We start from the raw sequence: 20,946 nt of genomic DNA, 5'->3' as shown, positions 1-20,946 counted from the left end.
GCACAACTCGGGTCGTTGCACCTCATCAGAGATGAGATCTAATTGCAATTTTCTGGCAGAAGGCTGTCAAGTGTCAACACAGAGGCTGACAGTGGATTTGTGCCGCCCCCCTTGCCAGGCAGAGGACAAGCCCTCTCTTCTCAGAGCATCAAGCCCTGATCCCATTCTGCTGCAAGGATCCTAGAAGCCAGAAACCAACATCTCATTTCCTGCCTCGGACTTTCTAGGGCCTCAGGCTGGAACTTCTATTAGGGATGGAGGGACGTCCACGGACCCTCAAACCAGGCCACTGTGCAAAGAAGGAAGAGTGTGGGGAAAAGGGGTCCCAGTGAAACTGAGTCAGCTTTAGCCTCTGAATTTTAAGGGGCAGGTCTAGGAGAGTTTAAAGGAGGTTGCGTAAAAAGAAGCAACAGCTTGGTGTAGTGACTGCCAGCATCCAGCAACATAATGGAAAACAGAAAATAATTTTTGAAACATAAGCTGTGACAATTATGTAATATATAGTTTACAATTATGGTCATTTTAGCAAATGCCTTCTGAACCATAACCCTGACTAAGGTTATGGTATATCTTTAAGTGAGTCACCCTAACTTTACTCTGAATTTTCTTGATAGCGATACTAAAGTACTAGCTTCTGTGGACATATACTAAGCCATAGTGTTTGTTGCTTGTGTGGCAGGGTTGTTGATAACTTAGAAAGGAGAAACAAGGAATGGTAAACTAAGAATACTTTAAGCTTTTAATTTACATGTGGACTTTGCTACAAACCTGGGATGCATCCAGATGGCGTTTATTTCCATTTGAAGTGTATTTGATGAACAGAATTCTGTAGAGAAGATTCATAAATGGAAAGACTTCTTAATGTGAAGTACCGCGGTTAGTCACTGCCACCTGCTGGCAATGTAGGGTCCTGCAGGCCAGCTATGTTTCAGAGTGAGGGGTGAATAGTCATCACGAGAAACCCAGGCAGAGGAGAAATTCCTGGGGTTGAGGGAAAGATATAAAGGTTGTATAGACAGACAGTGGCCAATCAATGCCACAGTCAAGAAGGTGCCACAGGGATTCTAGGCTCTTACAACTAAAAGAAAATTACCTTGTTTTGTTTTTGGGGAGACTACTTTTTCCATAAGGAAAATATCAATTATGTATGGAAATAACTGGTATGCCTTAATTTTACCCCTTCTGCACCCTAATTTTCAATGTATTCCTTCAGGGTATCACCCCCCCCCCCATCAGAATATGTATCTGCTTTATAATGGAATGGAAAAGATTCATTTTTCAGAAACATATTTTAGCTGGCTATAGGGAACATCTCTCTTCCTGAAAGCAAGAAATCTTTGAACTGGGTCAACTTCACTGTCCCACTCCTTTTATTCTCAACTATATGAGAATATACCATTTTAGCCATTGCTTTTTCTCTTCTCCTTTTTTCTTCCACACCCAAATGAAGGTGTGTGGGAGATTAAAAAAAACAAAACAAAACAAAAATAGCATAAAGAGGACACAGCAGAGCATTCAGATTACAAGGCGGTTTATTGAGTTAGTGGCATGCGGGGAAGTTCTTCCCGTGATCAGCAAATGCAGGCATTACAGTGCAAATCCAGAGGGAGAAGCTGGGTGCGGTCAGGAGGGCCTCGAGCCCAGGGCCTGGTCAGCTGGTGACGTGCAGAGCTCTCTAGAGGGGACTGTGCCTCATCGCGGGGACAGCTGGACGCAGACACCCCCGCACTTGGAAGAGCAACGTTCACGTCTCACTCCTCCCTGAAAAAGAAGGCGCGGAGGGGAAGGTGAGGCCTGATATTCACCGAGAGGCAGCAACCAACACTCCAATTCTTATCAACGCAGAGAAAACATCCTCCAAAGGAAGGAGAAAATTCCCAGTAACTTTGTGGCTTCCTGCCTGCGCTGTAGCTGCAGGAGCAGCGATTCCCAGGCCAGGTCCTCTGCCCTTTTCTCAGTCCCCAGGGACCTGACGGGCCCAGAGGGAACACAGGTGAGGCCCGCACACTCACCGGCTCTTCTGGCGGTATTGTTGTAGCGCTTTCTCTGCCACAGTCTCCATAAACTTAGGACTGGAGACTTCTTGTGGGACCGTCACAGTGAAGGGGTAGGAATCAAAGAGCTTCACAACCACCTTAGTGAGGCCAGAGGGAACGCTGGGGTCGGAACTGTGGGAATTCACCTAAAAGGAGAAAAGTCACGAGAGGGCGGAAACAGCGGTCAACACGGACTCATCTGGCACCTGAAGTCAGGCTTAATTCAGATCAGTTGACTCCTTTGCTTTTTACTGACCTCGACATCTATACAACTTGGTGAACAGAAATGCCCTAATTCAGAGACCCTCACTTGTGGGTGTAAATGTCATTCACGAAGGACCAACCCGGGGGAGCCCCACCGAGTAAAACATGTTTCCTTTGAGCAGCCACTGGCCACGTGGTGGTAGAAGAGGAATCAGAGGAAGAAAAAGAAAAGGTTCCCAGCGCTAGAGGAAAGCTTCTTATCACTGGAGGAGAACGATGGGCCGATTCATGAGCCATCCTAGGCGGGACAGGGCAGCAAGGCAGCTCCCCGGAAAGAGCACTAGCTCTGCAGCCGGGCAGACAGGTTCAAACAAACACCCAGGAGATCACCCTGCAGATAGGAGACCCTGGGTAAGCTGTTGAACCTCTCAGTTTCCTCATCTGTAAAATGGGTTCATGACATTCCACGTCACTGAGTGATGAGGTTTCCATGCACCACTGGACCTGAGGTTTTTGTTTCCTGCCATATGACAAATGCTCAGTGAAAAGCAGACATGCCCTCTTGAGCACCTTCACCCCGTTTCAGCCCTGGGGCAGGATCACATGAGCTCCAGACAACACCTTGAGCCCAGCTTCAGTGTGTGGCCAGGACAGACTCACCGTGGAGACGTGGAGATAGTGCTGGCTGTCGCTGTGCGTGAGGTTGGCCAGCTGGGACACCCAGGTGAACTGCTCGTTCAGCTGCTTCAGCAGGGAGGACGTGTTCAGCATCTTCTGCTGGTAGGACTGGAGCAGCTGGTCGTACAGTTTGCTGAACTTCTCCGCCAGCTGCAGGGACATGTTCAGCTGCTGGCGCAGCTGCATCTGAGAGGAGTCGTTGGCTGAACAGTCTGCCCGGAGATTAAAAAAAAAAAAAAAGACAAACGACAGAAACGTGAAGGGAGAGCTAAAAAGGGATGAAAACAAATGGTAACCAGTTCACGCGGCCAGGACCTAAGGCAGAGCTACTCCAAGCTCCAGTCTGCCCAGCGTTCACTAGCAGCCCAAGACAAAACAGATGGCTCGCCCCGAATGTAGATCGGCACGCGCGTCCTTCATTGAGAAAGTCTTGCTCTGGGAGACAACATCAGCTGAACTAAAGTGTCTCAGGGACATCACTGATTTCTCTTTGGGTGCAAGACCCTGTCTCCTTGGGGACCAGCAATGAGGGGCACTGCCCACACCTCAAGAAGCACGGACCTCGGGGCTGCATGTGCTCAGACCTCCCTGCCCTCCTCCCTCCATTAGTCATTTCAGGAAACGGTGATGTTACTTGCAGCTGCCGTTTGCATGGTACCTTCTATGTACCAGGCACCACCAAGTGCTCGGGATAGCCGTGATCTCTAATAGTCAGGTGTATTCTGACGTTAAGTCTTATCAAGAATGAAACTGAGGACCAGAGCGGTAAATCATTTGCCTAAAGTCATAGGGTGAACGATTGGCGAGGGCAGGATGTTGAACCCCGGGCTTTCACTCCTAAACTTGGGCTCTTCCTACTCTGAGTCTGTGGCTCTGGAAGATTCTCCAAGCTTGCCTATATCTATAGAGTTGGAAATTCTGGCCCCAAGAGCCTGGGTAGCAGAAGAGCCGGTCAGGACCCTCGGGCCACAGAGCATAGTAGCCTGGGGCTGGGCATCTGGGCTTGCCCACCTGCCCACCATGGCTGGTCGCCAAGCTCACCAGAGAGCAGGGAAGTTCATTGCTTTTGGTCACCAGGTGCCCACTGCAGGTTGTCAGGTGGATAAGAGCTGGAAACTACCCACTCTCTCGCTCTCTAAAAACTACTGTTTTTCTCTCCCTTGATTTTTGAAAAATATCCTCCAAAGAGCTCATCAAACCCAAGCAAGTCAGGGGGAAGGAGGAGTTCTTTGCACACTTCACCATGGTGGCTGTAATCATTTCTAAAATAAAATAAAACGTCAGGTGGGGCAAGACATAGGATTATTAACAATAAACTGGGTTGAAAAAGATATATAATGGTGAAACTTAACTCTTCTTACCAGGGAATCATTGAAAATAAGGACAGTCATTGAGAGCTGGGTAGCAGTCTAGAGCAGTGGCTCTCACCTGGGGCGGTGCTGTCCCCAGGGATATTTGACAAGGTCTGAAAACCTTTTTGGTGTCACAACTGGGGTGAGGGAGGGAGGCTGCTGGCATCCAGTGGGTAGATGCCGCTAAACATCCCAAAGGGCACAGGACAGCCCGCCACAAAGAAGGATCTGGTCCAAAATGCCAGTAGTACCGAAGTTGCGAAATTCCAGTCTGGAGGTCCCGGGCAGCACATGTCAAATGGCTGCAAGCACCTTAGATAAGAGGTCATAGGTCTTCCTCGATGTAGAAAAGAAAACCACCGTTTCAGGAAGCTGTGATCAGTGAACGTTAAGGTCAGCGCCAGGGGCGCCAATCTGAGCTTGGGGATCTGTAGGTCTCTTTTTCTGGCCCTAACGTGACTTTCTCATGGTGTGATTTACACTCTTCTAATCATGGTATTTTATGGGATAAACCCAGGAGGTTGTGTACTCACCTCTCGCTTCTTCATAGATCAGCCTCTTACAGCACTTGTATTTCTTTTGCAGTAGCTTCTAAAATCACAGCAATGAGACTAGGAATATTTAACTAGACTCTGAAGGCCTGCCCGGGCAAACCCAAAAAGTATTAAGTAAGAGCAAAGCCGCAAGATCGATCCGCCTGGTACAAGGGAAACAATTAACTTTTTCTGAGCATAGACTGTTGTGGGCCAGGAAGTGTTTCGCCGCTTTTATAGCTGTTACTTCCAAGTAAGAAGAATTTAGTCTGCCTGATAAAACCGAAGGAAACAGTGGAAGGAAGGTATTTCCTCTGCCTCAGGGACCAACCTACCAAAGGTAAAGTTACCGGGAAGCTAGGGTACCACTAGGAGAGACCCACGTGTTCAGGGTAGAGAACACAGCAGCACTGGTTGGGAACACATCACAAGCGCCCCCAGGGCGTCATGTAATCTTGGGCGGGTCACCAAACCTTCTCTGACTGAGTTTCCTCCTCTGTGAGACAGGGATGGTAAGTGTAGCCACCCGGTTATTCCAGGGAAAAGAGTAAATGTTTGTAAAGTGTTTACAAGAGTGTTTAGTAACAAACACATGCGAAGAGTTTGTTTAACAGACTCCACACTGCCTAAACTCTCATTGTCTGCAGCAAAACATGAGGACGTCTACCAGGTTTGGCCCTTGGGAACAGACCAACTGGGGGAAGTCAAAGGATGACAGCTCTTTAGAAAAGCACGGCAGCTCCTCCCACCGTCGGCCTGTTGACCGTGAGCTGGATGATGTGGTAAGCACCTTGTATTCTGTCTCCCGACTTCAGGGACAGCCCCTCATCTTAACCCGCGACCCCAAATGGGGACCCAAGCAGAGCTGGGCAAAGGACTCCCCCACCCAGAGTCACAGCTGGAAGGCAGCAGAGCTGGCATTTGAACTCCCGTCCGTCTGAGCCCATAAAGGCAGCCCCAGTGAGGTGCTGGAAACCCAAGGACACAGGAGACCACGGGGCCCCCTGACTCACCCATGGACAAGATCTCCTGGCACTTTTCACACTGGTCCTTCATCTTCAGGCATCCCGTGGAGTTGTGGCGGATTTCCTTGCACACGGTGCGGTCACTGCTGTTTTCTGGAGACACATGAGGGAAAGTCATACAGAGCGACACAGAGATGGACCACCCCGATCTCCCAGAGCCCTTCCACACTACTGTCTGGCCCTTTGACATGGTTCTGCGGGCAGAGCAGGTTGGACTCTGGTTGTTTGCCTGCAGACACAGGCTCGGATCGGGGCTCCCTGCAGCGGGACCAGGAGGTGGTTCGGCCCCCTCCCCCACCATCCCCACCTGCTGACACGTCTCCTGCCTGCTTGTACTTCTCTTTGGCATCATAACCCGTTCTGCTCTGCATTCTATCTGTCTTATTTCTCTCCCCGGGCCAGACAGCAAGCACCTTGAAGGCAGGAATAGGATCCACCTTAGAACCTCCTTATAACACAGGGAGCCCCCCATTATGGATATGCAGTAAACTCCTTGTTCAGTTCAATACCCTCCTGTGTTTCCAATCCATTTCAAGCCACACCCCAGTGCCAGTCAAACTGTGGCGTTTAGGAGATGGGGTTGGCCAACGAGTGTCTATTGGTTCAATGAAGGAAATCACTTCTGAAAGTTTTGGCTTCTCGTATCCATGTTAGAGTTCCTTCATTCAAAATATATTCATTGTGTGCCCATTCTCTACCAGACCCTAAGGTTACAGCCACAAACAGCTTTCTTAACTGTACCATGAGCTGATTATATAATTTGTTGCCACTATATGCATGGCGTCCACATAAAGCCATCTGAGTTCCCAAGACAAAGGGGTCTAAGTTCTCTAGAGGAAGTAGTCAATGTCATGCCCTCCAGTTGCTGGAAGGAGCTTGGTACACTCGAAAGAACACAGATTCCAAATCCTGCAGGGCTAGATTTGACCGGCTCCCACTTTGTCAGCTGTGAACCCTTGCACATGCTCCTTTACCATCCTGCCATAGTTTTCTCCCCATCAAACCGGGATGAGAGCACCCTCCCCAGGTTTCTGGGGGCGGAATTCAGATGACATATGCCAAGCCCCGGCCACCGTTCTGAGCATCTAACGGATTAACATCTCAATGAACTGTGAGTTCCCATCCCATCCTCCTAACCTCCTGGGAATTCCGCCATCGGGAAGTGGTAGGGAATTCTATGCATGTGGGCATCCATGGCCTGCTGGGCCTGGTGGATCATGTCAAAGAAGGGCTGAAACATGTCATGGAAGTTCAGGGGTTCCAACACGGGGAAAGGCATGACATTCCGGGCGAAGCGGGACTTGGGATTGAAGAAGAGCGATCCCCTTGGGAACGAGCTGAAGGGCGAGTAGTACTGAGTGTCCTGGAACTTCCGGGGAAAGAACCGGTCCTGGAAGAGCTCGTCCATGATGTTGGATGCACGGTTGAAGCTGTCCTCCATGACGTCCATCACGTGGCCCTGCTGCCGGTCGTTCTCCAGTAGGGAGTCGATGCGGTCACCGTTGATCCACAAGTAGAAGGGGGAGCTCTGGTTCAGGAACTCCTCGAGCTGCGACAGGAGACAGGGGACAGTCAGGGGTGCTTCCCCCTTGTCAAGACGGGCCAGGCCCGGCCCCTCCTGGCTGCACCCGGGGCAACTCAGAGTCACAGCAGGCGACAGAAGGCCAGGCTGGGACTGGCTCCCCATCTCTGAACTGTCCAGGTCAGCGCCCTTCCATTCTACCAACCCCGAGGGGAAGAGTTTAGGAAGACCTGCGAGGCCGAGAGAGTCACAAGGCCCGTCACATGAGACTAGTCTGCTGTCCTCTTTGGCCACTGGTGATCCCCAAGCCCGCTCAGCCAAGGGCCAACTGATGGGACTCCTGGAAAGGGCAAAATTCATGAGCCCTAGCTGAGCAAGGCCCACGGGGAGGGAGGATCAATAATAGCGTACTAAAATTTCTTAATTCCTTCTGTTTAAGTGGACGCAGGGCTCTGCCATACCGTGGAGCCATTTGTTACGTTAGGCAGCTAATAATTGCTGAATGAGAGTCTTCAAAGATGGCAAATACCTGGCACAGGTGCTTTTCATGACTCCACTTTACTGCACTCATAGCAGACATTACCAATTGATCACAGAGGCCCAAATGCAGCCAGAACTAATTAATTGCATCCGGCATGTGAAGTGAAGCTGTGATATTGTGATTTATAATAAGAAATATATATTTGGTCTGGTCCTTGACAAAGAGGTCCTAAAGCCCTTGGAATTTCCTGTGATAAGAGCAATAAAGGTGTCTTTTGTTATGTTAGTGAGGTGACTTTTGGGAAAGCACCTAGGGATGGGGGCTGGTCGCCAGGGGAGCCAACCCTAGATTAGAGGGTTGGAACTTTCAGCCCCACGCCCTGATTTCCAAGGAGGGGAGAGGGGCTGGACCTTGAATCAATGACCAATGGTCAATGATTTAATCAGTCATACCTATGTAATGGTGCCTCCATTAAACCCAAAAGGATGGGCTTGGGGAGCTTCTGGGTTGATGAACACATTTGCCAATGAGATGCAGGAGACTGTTGAACACGAAGAGGGTGTGGAAGTTCCCCACCCTTTCCCCATCCCTCCCCCTGGGCATCTCTTCCATCTGGCTGTTTCTGAGTTATATCCTTTTATAACACACCAATAATCTAGTATGTAAAATGTTTCTCCGAGTTCTATGAGCTCCTCTAGCAAATTAATTGAACCCAAGGAGGCAGTCATGGGAACCTCTAATCTACCGCCAGTCAGTCAGAAACACAGGTGACCACCTGGACTTGTGATCGGCGGCTGAAGTTGGGGGTGGGGACGGGGAGGCATCATGGGAACCTCTAATCTACCGCCAGTCAGTCAGAAACACAGGTGACCACCTGGACTTGTGATCGGCGGCTGAAGTTGGGGGTGGGGATGGGGACGCGTCCTGTGGGACTGAGCCCTGAGCCTGTGGGGTCGGACGCTGTCTCTGGGTAGACAGGGTCAGAGCTGAGTTCAACTGCAGGACACCCAGCCAGTGCGGGAGAAATGCTTGATGGGGAAATCCCCACACTTGGAATTGGGTGCAGAATCAAACAAGCATATTCAGTTCTCCTCACTGCCCACCCAGAGCCCAGGCTGTGCTGAAGAAGCGGGGCCCCTCGTCACCTGTTGGCCAACCAGTCCGGAGCCGCTTCTGCAGACGCGCGCGTAGAACTTCATGCAGGTCTGTTTCAGGCAAGGCTTACACTCCTCCCAGAGGGCCGTCATGGTCTCATTGCACACCCCCTGGGACGCCTTCAGCTTTGTTTCAGAATCCTTGGTGTCGTTCAGGGCATCCTACAGGAGGACCCAGGCTGGGTTAGCCACAGAAACCACAGCTTCCCCTTCCCCAAGCAGGCACCGTGGTGCTGGCCCCCCGGCCCAACCTGGCCACGTGGGGTGCTTATTTCCACCCCTGCTCTGGCTCACGTGTTCCCGCATCTGCCCACCTGGAATTCCCTCCCCATCTGGCTCTACACGTCCTCTCGTCTTCAAGATCCAACTGCTCCTTAGTCCTTTCCAGCCATTAGAGCCCATCTGGACAGCTCCTTTCTCTGACGCTGCACTTAAAGTCTTTACCCCAGGACTTCCCTCTCGCTAATACCCCACTTTCTAGTCTCAACTTCTGGAATTTAAATGTCATCTTTCAAAGCTTCCCTGAATCTTATTTCTCTATTGCAACCATGGTCCACGGCATGCCAGGGGAATAGGTAAGCTTCCGAAATTAAAGCCACCGCTACTACCAAAACTCTCCAAGACGACCATGACATTTGATCCAGTAATTCTACAAGAACTTATTCCGAGGAATTCCTGCAATAAAGGAAAAATCCATATGCTTGAAGATATCTGTTACAATATTCATGTGTGGCAAAAAAAATACTGGAATCAACCCCAATGCTCAAAACTAGGGGACAAGTTAAGGACACTGTGGTACTTACAAAAGGTAGATAGGACAGCATTACAAGGGATGTTTGTAATAAGTTTTAAATATTATAATAAGCATTTTTCATGTTAAAAATTCATGAGTTTCAGTATAGCCACTGTCCAAAAAGTATAGAGGAGAAAATGTAGTAAGAAATAGATCAAATGTTAAGTGAATCGTCCTTAGGTAAAAGGGTTATGGAAAAACTTCTGCTTTTCTATATTAAAATCTTGATAAATGAGTGTATTACTCTTCAAAGAATTAAGTAGACCATCCATACCGCAAAGCAAAGCTACACTATGAATATCTGAAAATGTGAGATCTTCTCCTGCTCTGTGTCCCCTGTCTCCTCATCTGAGATGGGGAAGGCCACCACGCCTCCAACTGGGCCAATTCACAGGCATCAACTCTGCTGTCCAATTCCATTCCTTTCCTTCCAGTTCGCATATTCCTCAACTAAGAAGTCATGTAGTCTTTTTCCGAACTTGATATACTTTATCATAGAACCTGGATTGTCAAGTATCAAACTCCAATGAGAAGTGCAAAAAGTCAAGAACAAGACTTGCCACTTCTACATGGGCTCTAGGTTTCTCATAGTGTGACTAGAACTAATACTGATGCCAAGAAAGGCACTAAGTTTCAAAGAAAGTTAGAGCTGCACCCAGGCCAACATTTCCTTAAGTGGTTTCCATGGAATTGTGCTACAAGCTATCAGGAAAAAAATAAATGGATTCCATGGTCAATTCGATTTGGAAAACACTTGGATTAAATGAAGTTACACGTGCTTCCTTTACCGCACAACTTCTCTGAGTCTTTATAATGCTTTTACTCTATGCATTAGGGATCATGAAGGTGGCAGGGGGCCCCATCTCAGCATCTCTGTCATTAGGGGTAGGGTGGCAATGGGCATAGGCTTTGAGGAGACCCTGAAGGACACTGTTGACTTTTTAAATAAGCTGTTTATTGAATTATAGTGTTTTACTTTTGTATGTTCACCATTGGACCTAGGTGTCTCTTTACGAAGTAGTCCAGAACTCTATAGAGACTTGGGCAATACAGCATGTGCCTGCTGTACCCCCAAAGGTATTGCCCCTACTAGATAAGCTTCCTGAAGGTAGGGTGCCATCCCTCTCCTAACCTGTGACAGTGACAGACCCTACCCAAAGCCTGCCTTGGAGCTTGCACATAGTCTGGGTTTAGAAAAATCTACTGAAGTGAATCTGGGTGGCAGGCCCTGGGCCAGGCTTGTAACAAAACCAGATCCAAGATCTCGCTGCTTGAAGCTTTCAAAAGCAAATAAACCTTCCCTATTTGTTAACCACAGCCCCAGTATCAGCTGACACAACCGGAGAAGGCCTGCGGGTCACCATAGTAACCTGGCAGGGCACTCGGAAGAGCAATGGCCCCTCCCTCCCTCCAGCACAGTGGATCGAGGCGTGGGTCACCGGGCTCTTCCTTACCTCTTTCTTCTTCTTGGCCTCCTCTAAGGAGCCAAGCAATGACTTGCGCTCTTCATTGGTTTGTTCTATTAGGGTCTTTATCTGTTTCACCTCCTTGAGAGCATTTTTAATTTCTTTATTAATGTACTTACTCCCCTCGGTGGACATTTCTGCAAGAAAAGAGCAGGGAGGTAGATGAGCCCAGAGGAAGGGATGGTGCTGGGGATATAACCCTGGAACCAGCTGTAACGGTGAGAAAGGCCAGTGGGCCTAGGGGCTGCCATGGCTGGGATCCCCCTGGCAGGCAGCCTTCGGGCCCCAGCTTTGCCCTGACACAGGTTCCATCCCAGGGCTCACTGTAGACCCAGGGCCAGAGAATCGACTACACCCAGCTGCTCAGAAATGCAAACCATCAGGGAGCGGACACGCCCCAGAGGAGGGACAACCCAGTCCGCCCCTGGAGCTCTGGAGAAGCAGCCTACCCAGCTGCAGAAGAAAATTTTCAAGGAAAAACAAAAAATCCTGGAAGCGTAACTGTTTAAGCATCAAAATATAAAATAGTGATATTGTGGATACAAGTCTTTCTGCAATGCAGTTTAAGCAAACATCGGAACTTCGCTGTTCCGATGCACAGTGTCAGGTGACAGGGCCACGGAGGTGACTTAATAGCACCATCCTTCAAGGAGACTGGGATCAGACACCACACCGTGTGACAAATGCAATGAGACAATGTCACCAAAGTACCGAAAGTAACAGCCAATGCTTCTCTGGTTCTTATCTTGGGCCAAATGCTGAGCTGGACACTTCACGTGCATTTTATTTAATACTCTTGACACCATCTTCACCCCTTTGCACAATCAAGGATAAAGAATCGCAGTGAGATCAAGATACTTACCCAGGGTTCTACAGCTGGGGAGGGCGGAGCCAGATTCCCACCCAGCTCTGGGCTCAACGCTTGGGTTTTTAACTATTACCCCATAGAGTCAGTCAGCTCATAGGACAAGAGTGGGGCAGAGGGAAGACAGGTTTCAGGAAAGGCCTGGCAGAAGAGGGGAACCACCAACTGGGCTCTGAAGGATGACAAGCCCTCGTAGTGAATGATATTCTGCCTTTCCTGAATCCGGAGCATTGGTTTTCTAGGTGGAAAGGTGGTGGATACAGGTAGTAAGTGCTATGGAAACTCAAGGGGAAATCCACAGAGGCTCCAATGGTCCAGGCTTCATGAAGCTTCGTGGAAGAGGTGTGGACACTGGACCGAGCAGATGGGGAGGGGAACAGCCAAACGAGCTGCAGCAGCCAGAAAGGACTTGGGGTCTACCTGACACTGCCTGGAAGCCCACCTGACCACAAAGAGCCTAGGCCGGCGAGAGAGGGCTCAGAGAGGGGCCTGGGCAGAGCAAACCCGATCCGATGCACAGGACAAAGATGGTCTTAACCCTTGGGGCCCTGACAGAGGGAAGCATGCCAGGAGGGCACTCCTGGTCACTTACCCTGGAGCTCTTTGTCCGAGACTGCCCTGCCATTCTCCCAGCTCAGCAGCAGGCCCACCAGCAGCAGTAGAGTCTTCATCTCGCCTCCTTCTCCAATTCTGGAATCCTAGCACGCCTCTGTTTGCAGAGAACAGGGGACTGTCATGGCAACAGCTAGACAGCCTGCTGGTTACAGGCCCAGCCTGCTGCCTGTGTGGCTTCCCAGGAACCCTGCCGAGGCCTTGCCCTCCACTCTCCCCTCAGCTGGCATCACCAACTTTTTATCCCAAGGAAGTGACAAGAAAGTATCAGACTTGCCACTGGGCCCCTTCAAAAGAAAGTGGAGGAAGTGGGTATGGGGAGGAACCACAGGACAGCAGCCTAATATAGAAGAAACGAGAACTCCAGAGTCAGAGCCACTGGGCTCTGGTCCAAGCCAGCCGCCCTCCTCCTCCTCATCATCCTCCTCCTCGCCCCCCATAATAGCTGACTATGCCTAAAAAAGGCACATGTGCTTTCTGTATCCAGAAAGGGCATCTATCTGATGATACCTGCTCACATCAAACAAACCCTGAAAACACCTCTCTTGGGTCACTCATCTGGCCTCTGCCGTCCCCCTAAAGTGGGGACTGCAGCCCAGAGCACAGACAGCCCCCTGCTGTCTGCATCACCCATCCTGCCCACAGCAGGCATCACCAATCAATCACAGCGCTGTCCCCACCAAGGCTGGACACCTCCTGAAATTGATTTTCAAGGGTCTGAGGCAGTGACAGCCTCTGGGTTGCTACAGGGAAATAAATCCATTTGTCATCCCTAGCGTGGAAGAGAGTAAAGCAAGGCGTGGAGGACAGTTGTCTTCAGGGGATAGAGGGGGGGGGCAAAGCCAAAGGATTAACGGCGGGGGGGGGGGGGCAGGGCAAGGAACCTCCCCAGGAAAAGTCCCTGTGGGAGGACGTACCACTCTGCTCTGCCAGGTCCCTTTCACGCAGCCAGTCCCTCTAAGCCCACAGCAGGGTGTCTGCCAAGGTCCTCCCGCCACCACTCGGCTAGCTGCCCTGAGCCCTGGACCAAGCTGGTCTTACACAATGGACCCTTTCCCAGAAGCTGAAGTTGTTGCAAAACAGAAACCCCTCCCCCGGCACTGCCCTCCACCCCAATGCTCATCCGAACTCACCCGTTTCCCCTAAGAGAATGGGAAGGGGGTCTCCCCTTCCTGAAAGGATGTACATCCAGAAGCTGCTCTCCGCTCAGCAGGCCCATCGGGACCCTTGGGAGAATATTGATAAGGCAAGTCTCTCCTGAGACATAATTAGTAAGGCAGCCAGGCTGTGGTTCCCGAGCAGCGTGGGAGAAGAGAGCGGGTCACCGCCCTCCCCAGAGATGGTGAGTGGGCAGCTGAGCCAGGGTGCTATTCCAGGTCTGTGAGGCTCTGCCCTAGCTGCTCACTGAAGCCTGAAATGCCTCAAACAGGGACAGAACCTTTGTCATGCCAGAGAGAGAAAGCCGGCGAGAAGCACCCTTCCAGCAGAGGCCCCCGATAGCAAAGACTTCTGAGAAATCCAGACATGAGCCTCTGAAATAGGTTGGGACCAGAAGACGGGGCATTGGGCCCTGACGAAAAGAGAGACAGGGCAGCCAAAGGCAAGAGCTCTGGATAAGAAGTCTGGAAACCCAGTGGTCAGTACAGGATCTCCCACCAAGAGCCTGGGGGCCATGGGAGCCATCAAGTTCCGAGCTGGGAGAGAGACCTGTCTCCTGCCCAATCCCTCCACCTCAGAGGGGAGGCCGAACCCAGAGACAGGATGGGGCTCCCCAAGGCCTGCAGCAAGCTGGTGACAACCCCAGGATGAGAACTCAGCCCTCCCAAACCCCAGTTCAGTGTTCTTTCCTTGACACCAAGTCACTTAAATCTCTGAGCCTCAGTTTCCTCACCTGTAAAATGGACCTAATAGAGACCTTACAGATGGAAATGTGTTCTGTAAACACAAGGGTCTTATGTAATCATAGGAAATTCCGACTCCTTCAAAATTGACGTAGGATCAATCATGGGCATTGGCAGTATCTATCGGGGAAGTGGGAGGAGGTGGCGTGTTGGGAGAGGGACAGAGGAACTGAAGCAGGTACACAAAGGTCACCTGTGGTCCCTCCCCGACTGTGGGCTTTGCCTTAGTGATGTGATCAGCTCCTACGAATTACCCGGGAGTCTTGTTATAATGCTGATTCTGATTCAGAGACTGCTTTTCTAATAAGCTTGCAGGCGATATTGATACTAGTCCAAGGACGGTACGAGAACAGCGGCTGCGCGGCCACACTGCCCTCCCTTTGCACTGACTCACCTCCCCACCCATCTCCTGGCCAGGGCGCCTGGTTGCCAACTGCTCTGATTGAACAAGCCACTCCAAGGCCCTCCTTTCCCCAGAGGAAGCCGTGGGGAGGACATGGTCACGCAGCTAGTAAGCTGCAGGGTTTAAAGCCCAAAGCCCAAGCTCCTCTCCTACTGCCTCCCCAAATGCAGAAAACTCAACCAAAAAGAAAAATGAGAAAATAATTCACCTGTAATTCACACCATCGAGAGGCAAACATTAGCACCGTGGTATATTTCCTCTTTTCTATGCATTTGCATACAATCAGATCCTTTACATCCACTATCTTCAAATACTCTCTAAAAGCACACTTTTGTGGCCGTATAATATAGTCCTTTTTTCTGATGTACTTTATTTGCCATCCCACAAGCCGGGCATTTAAATTGTCTGTAATTTCCAACTATTATTACCGTGAACACTCTCGCGCGCATCCTTTTATAGTATCTGTGCTTACTCTTAAATTCTAAACTTCACTCTTAAAAAAATAATAATAATCAGTTTCTTTTTTTCATTAGGTCCAGAAATTCTGGAAGGTCAAGGCTTGGGTTCTAATCCCAATTCTGATACCTATTTGCTGTCTATCTTTGGAGATGGTCCTAAACCTCTCCAGGTTTCAGATTATCATCTATAAAATGAGACAGTTGAATCAGATGTCTGAAGTCTGATGGAGGTTGTGTGATGTTTCTCTGATGTACCCTGGTGCATTAGGAAGCAGAAAGAGTAGGATTTCAGTGGTTGCAACATATACTTAAATCAAAACATCGTTACTTATAAACACACAATCCAGAGAACTAGAGAATTCGGGAGCAAACAAGATGACTCATGCGCGCAAGCGGACAACCACCCCTGGAGCTCAGTACCTTTCCAAGGAAGATGCCGCGGGAAGGCTGCAAGTGCAGGCCAGCTCTGCCACTCACTAGCCTGGCCTCGGGCAACAGCCTCCGTCCTCCAAGTGTCCATTTCCACATCTTTACAAAAGGAGGATCCTTACACCTATCCCGTTTACTCCACAGAATTGTGGTTGGAGCTGATGAACAAAGGGCCTCTTGAGTCCCTTGCCTGTCTGCCGGCAATTCCGTCCCGGCTCGGCTGTCTGGTGATGGGGCTCCGACCACCTCCCTTCCCTGGATCCGCGACTCCATCTAAAGCGCCCCTCTGACAGCCCTGTGACTCCCAGTGGTCGTCGTCTCCTCGCCTGGGTGCCGCCCCCCGCCCCCCGCCCGCTCATCAGTCCCGGCCAGGCTCTGCGCAGGGGCAGGAAAGGTGGGGACATCTCACCGGTCAGCGGTGCCCGCGCGCTCCTCCTGGCGACGCCGCGTGCACAGCACGGTGAGGCGCTCGTATTTATAGCGCTCTGCTGCGTACACACCCACTTTGGGGCTGGCTGCAAACCTGCATGACTCACGCCCCGAGAATGCGGTAGAAAGCACCGGGAGCTTTCTGGAAGCCGGTGCGGGAGGGGGTTCGGAGGTGCGGGCGGGTGGATGTCCGGTGCACCACCCGGCAGGGGGCGCGGGGGCGCGTATCAGCACCGCGAAAGGCTCCGGCGGAGACAGACCCTGGGGTGCGGGCGCGCACCGCTGCCGGCTCCCCGTCCCCGGGGGCTCAGAGCTGGCGCACGGCGCCCCCAGGAGGGCAGAGCCTGAATTAACGTGCACAGCTGGCGCCCAGCTCCGCAGAGATGGAGGGATGCTCTGCGCCCCTGGCTGGTGCCTCGTCCCCAATAGAACGTCACTGTTCCGCTGCCCAATTGAACGTTAATCTTTCGCATTCAACACGCGCCACTCCTCTGGCTCCATTGAAGTAGAACGGCGTCAGAAATAACGTGGGTGTGATGGAGAGGGATGTCGTGCTAAAACACAGGAAGTACAAAATGCCGGCTTCCCGAACCACCACCTGACCTGGTGGTCCCTTGGCAGACCTGCTGGCCGGGAGGAAACAGAAATGTGTTTTTAGGGGTGAACAGAGCATCCATATGGGAAACTAGAAGGCCTCCCAGGCCCCTTGACTCCTGGACGTTAAGCAAGTATCTTCCCCATCCACTTGGGACCCAGCCAAGCAGGGCGGGCTTCATGAGCACGGGACCCTGCCGCCCCACACTTGGTTTGAGGAGCTACTGCCCACGTCTTGAAATTCTTAAGAGTTTTTGAACAAGGGGCCCTGCGTTTTCATTGTGCACGGGGCCGCCCAAATTATGCTGCTGGTCCTGCTTACAAGGGACTCACTGATCTCCACCAGCACCAAGTTTCCTCTGCTGGCTCAGGAGGAATCTTGCCAAAGGACTTTTTGGCAGGGGGCTTTGATGTGGCAGAGGGATAGGAGCGGTCACACCACGCCCTGGCAGGGAGGGGACTAACTGAGAAGCCCCTCAGGCGTAGCTACTTCTTGGGGAAGAAACAGAGCCACACACTCTGACCCTAGGATGTTTGAGCCCCAGGAGAAAGGTCCAGGGGCTGGAGGGTGGTTCTTATACTGGCTGGGGGAGATGGGTGGGCAGGGCAGGTATAGGCAGCTTGGTTTGCTGGCCGACTGAAAACCAGCAAGATGAAGGGCTCAGAGGAGAGCTCTATGGCCAGGGGCTGAGTTGTCCTGCTCACAACTTTTGAGATACAGCCTAAGGCCCAGTCCCTGGTCGCCCAAGGTCCAGGGGCAACTAGGACCCCACCCTTTTCAGGAAGGAGCACAGAGGGAGCTTCTAGGCCTGTGAAAAACAGGGGATGGGGGAAGGACCTGAGCTGGGTGCATGGAATTCTGACCACAGTCTCAGCTCTGTCCCGAGGCTCTGGGTGACCTTGGTTGGACCAAAGACTTTAACCCCCACTCCTCAGTTCTCAGTTTCTTCCTTCTGTACAATGAGGAATCTGGAAGGTATCATCTCTGAGGTCCCCTTCACCCTAACCCAAGGCAATGCCAAGTGTGAGGAGATCATCAGCTCAGAAGGAAAAAAAAACAATCGACAATTGGGAACAATATTTCTCCCCTGAGGCTTCACTTTATCTTCCTGAAAAAGTCAAATTATCAGTAACAGCTACATTTTCTATGGCAACTGCCTCTTCCTTGGCATCATATCAGTGCCCGAGGCCTGAAGAAGTCTCTCTGAGCACGCTCCTTGTAACTTTTCTATTCTGCAGCTCCCCCAGCATCCGGCACAGGAGGCACATATCTGTAATAATTATATTTTTAAAAATCGGACTTTGGAGGACAAGGCAAGGAGATCTGCCTTAGTCAGCTGAAGTAGGGGAAGGGAGGAGAGGAAGAAGGGATTGGGAGAAAATAACATGATTCACAGCCATGACTGCGGTCCTCTGGGAAAGATCACTTGATGACTCTAGCTCACTGCTAAGCACACAAGGCTCAGAAGATTAAACTTTAAGGAAAAGAGTTCACCATAAATGCATCACTGGATTTTAAGTAGTCTAAGTAGATCACAGATGCCAGTTGGTACAGCCCTCACCCAATACTTGATTCTGGTTTTATTTATTTATTTTTTCTTTTGGCATATAGTTGATTTACAATGTTGTGTTAGTCTCAGGTGTACAGCAAAGTGAACCAGTTAGTTATACATATACATATATCCACTCTTTTTTAGATTCTTCTCCCACATAGGCCATTACAGAGTATTGAATAGGGTTCCCTGTGCTCTACAGTAGGTCCTTATTAGTTATCTATTTTATATATAGTTGTGTGTATATGTCAATCCCAATCTCCCAATTTACCCCTTCCCCACTTTCCCCCTGGTAACCATAAGTTTGTTTTCTCCATCTGCAACTCTATTTCTGTTTTGTAGGTAAGTTCATTTGTACCCTTTTTTTAGATTCCACTATTTGATTCTTAACTGCCCATTCTTAACTACTTGATGCCACCGCTGCCACATTCCCATCAGGTGGTTATCCTGCCTCTGTTTGAATGCCCCTGGCAACAGGGAGCTCACTACCTCCATGGGAGCAATTGTCTCGTAAAACTGTCTACAGAGTTAGCTGTGTGTAGACTTTGTTGAGTCAAAGTCTGGCTCCTGCAAGGGACAACCCCAAGCCCAGCTCTGTCCCCTGGAACTACACAGAGAAAACCCAAGCCATCTTCCGGCTGCTAGCCCTTTAGATATTTGAAGGCAGCTAGTCACTTCTCCCAGTGGTGCCCCGGGCTTGTCGCTGCCTGCTTTGTCATTGAGTGCAAGATTCTTCCCCAGCCCTTTGGCCTTCCGGACCTTGCCTCTCTCGAACCCTGGGCCTGCCAATACCAGTGAGGACTGACCACAGAGCAGAGCGGGACTACCTGCTCCCTTGCCCAGACACTCGAGATAAGCTTTTATTTAGCTGCTGAGTCACTTGGCTGATTCATATAGAATTCATCATCATTTTGGCAGAGGCTGCTGTTTAACCATTTTTCTCCCATCATGGACTTAGGCGGTCGGGTTTGGGGTTTTGGGCTTGATTTTTTTCTTGGAGTGGGGGACCATCGGGGAGGGGGCTGGGGGAAAATAAAGAGCTCTACATTTATCTGTTCATCTCTTAATGCTTTGCCCACTCTCTCTCCCTTGCTCTGCGATGTCTTTGTTATGCACCCCACCTCTGCCACAGCGGTCCAGCTCTGCACCACCGACAGGGCGGCAGCTTAACCCCTGCTGATAGAAGTGGAACAGGTTGGAAATGGACAAGAGCAGTAAGTACCCTGTAATTAAGAATCACTCTCCAGGCTCTAATTATTATTCGGGTGTATTCAGTCAATCATGGGCTCACAAAAAATCATGGATAATAAAATCAGATGAGATAAAATTAGCCCACAGCTGATGCGGAGGCATCCTGACTGCTTTTTCAGGGCCTACCTAAAGTCCAGAAACATTCACTCCATCAGATGTGTTTCCCTTATCTTCCCAAATAAGATCTCTTTGGGAAAAGATCTGGGGCTAGTCTCTCCTGAGTTGCTTATCATGGACCTATAAGTAGACAAATATTACTTAAACTATCTTCACTGTTCATCATGCTATTGACCAAAATCCAAGGATGCTCAAGTCTCTTACAAAAATGGCATAGTGATTGCATATAATCTACCTACATCCATATACTTCTTGCTTATACATATTATAAGCAATCATCTCTAGATTGCTTATAATATGTATACACTGTAATGATGTGTAAATACTTGTAAGTACAATGTAAATGCTATGTAAATAGTTATCAGAATCTCAGTAAATTCAAGCTTTGCTCTTTGAAACTTTCTGGAATTTTTTTTGTTTTATATTTTCAATCCATGGTTGGTTGAATTCACGGATTTGGAATCTGCAGATACAGAGGGCCAACTGCATCTCACTCCAGCGCTGGTCAACACTAACCTTTAGCTCCAATTCTTAGACTAATGGGCGTTTTTTAAAATTGGCCCCCGGATCTGCCTCAGGTCAAATCTACTTTTTCCACAACCATCTGGAATCCAACGGATAATTATTTTAGATCAGTGATTCTCAATGGAACTGTACAATATAATTACCTGGGAACTTTAAAAATTAACCATGCCTGAATCCCACCTCCAGAAGTCATGATTGAAGTGATCTGGGTGCAGCCTGAGATTGCAACAGGATTTCCTAAACCCTCCAAGTCATTTTAATGCACAGCCAACGTTGAGGACCACTGCTTTCCAGTTTATGAATTCCTAGCTTACACTTTGCCCCATCTGATCCCTACTGCATCTCTATGTCATTGCTAGAGTGTGTGGTATTAGTCTCACTTTATAGAAGAGAAAACTGGAGGTCAAAGGAATCTCAGTTAGCACTGAGTTGAAATCTGCTTCCTTGCGTCTTTTCTCTGTCCTCTGCAAGACGGCCCTCTAAGTATTTGAAAACAAATATTCTATCTCAAATGTACTTCCTTTTCATAGAGTGAGGTCACCAGACCCTCGCTCTGCTTGTCCCT

General features: G+C 49.9%; 1 protein-coding gene across 1 annotated transcript; it reads right to left on the bottom strand.

Moving 5' to 3' along the window:
* Positions 1-1,514: 1,514 nt before the first annotated feature.
* CLU (clusterin) lies at positions 1,515-16,428 on the bottom strand. Its single transcript, XM_059926853.1, has 9 exons — positions 16,322-16,428; positions 12,702-12,818; positions 11,233-11,381; positions 8,977-9,147; positions 6,966-7,377; positions 5,817-5,921; positions 2,901-3,130; positions 2,013-2,182; positions 1,515-1,761 (listed from the first exon to the last, which is right to left on the bottom strand). The coding sequence occupies exons 2-9, from the start codon at positions 12,778-12,780 to the stop codon at positions 1,752-1,754; spliced, it is 1,326 nt and encodes a 441-aa protein (XP_059782836.1). The 5' UTR covers positions 12,781-12,818; positions 16,322-16,428; the 3' UTR covers positions 1,515-1,751.
* Positions 16,429-20,946: the final 4,518 nt, after the last annotated feature.

This window comes from Balaenoptera ricei, chromosome 6, assembly GCF_028023285.1.
Source record: "Balaenoptera ricei isolate mBalRic1 chromosome 6, mBalRic1.hap2, whole genome shotgun sequence".
Taxonomy (NCBI): Eukaryota; Metazoa; Chordata; class Mammalia; order Artiodactyla; family Balaenopteridae; genus Balaenoptera; species Balaenoptera ricei.
Note: the sequence above shows the minus strand (reverse complement) of the source record. Positions and strands in the feature narration are given on the sequence as shown.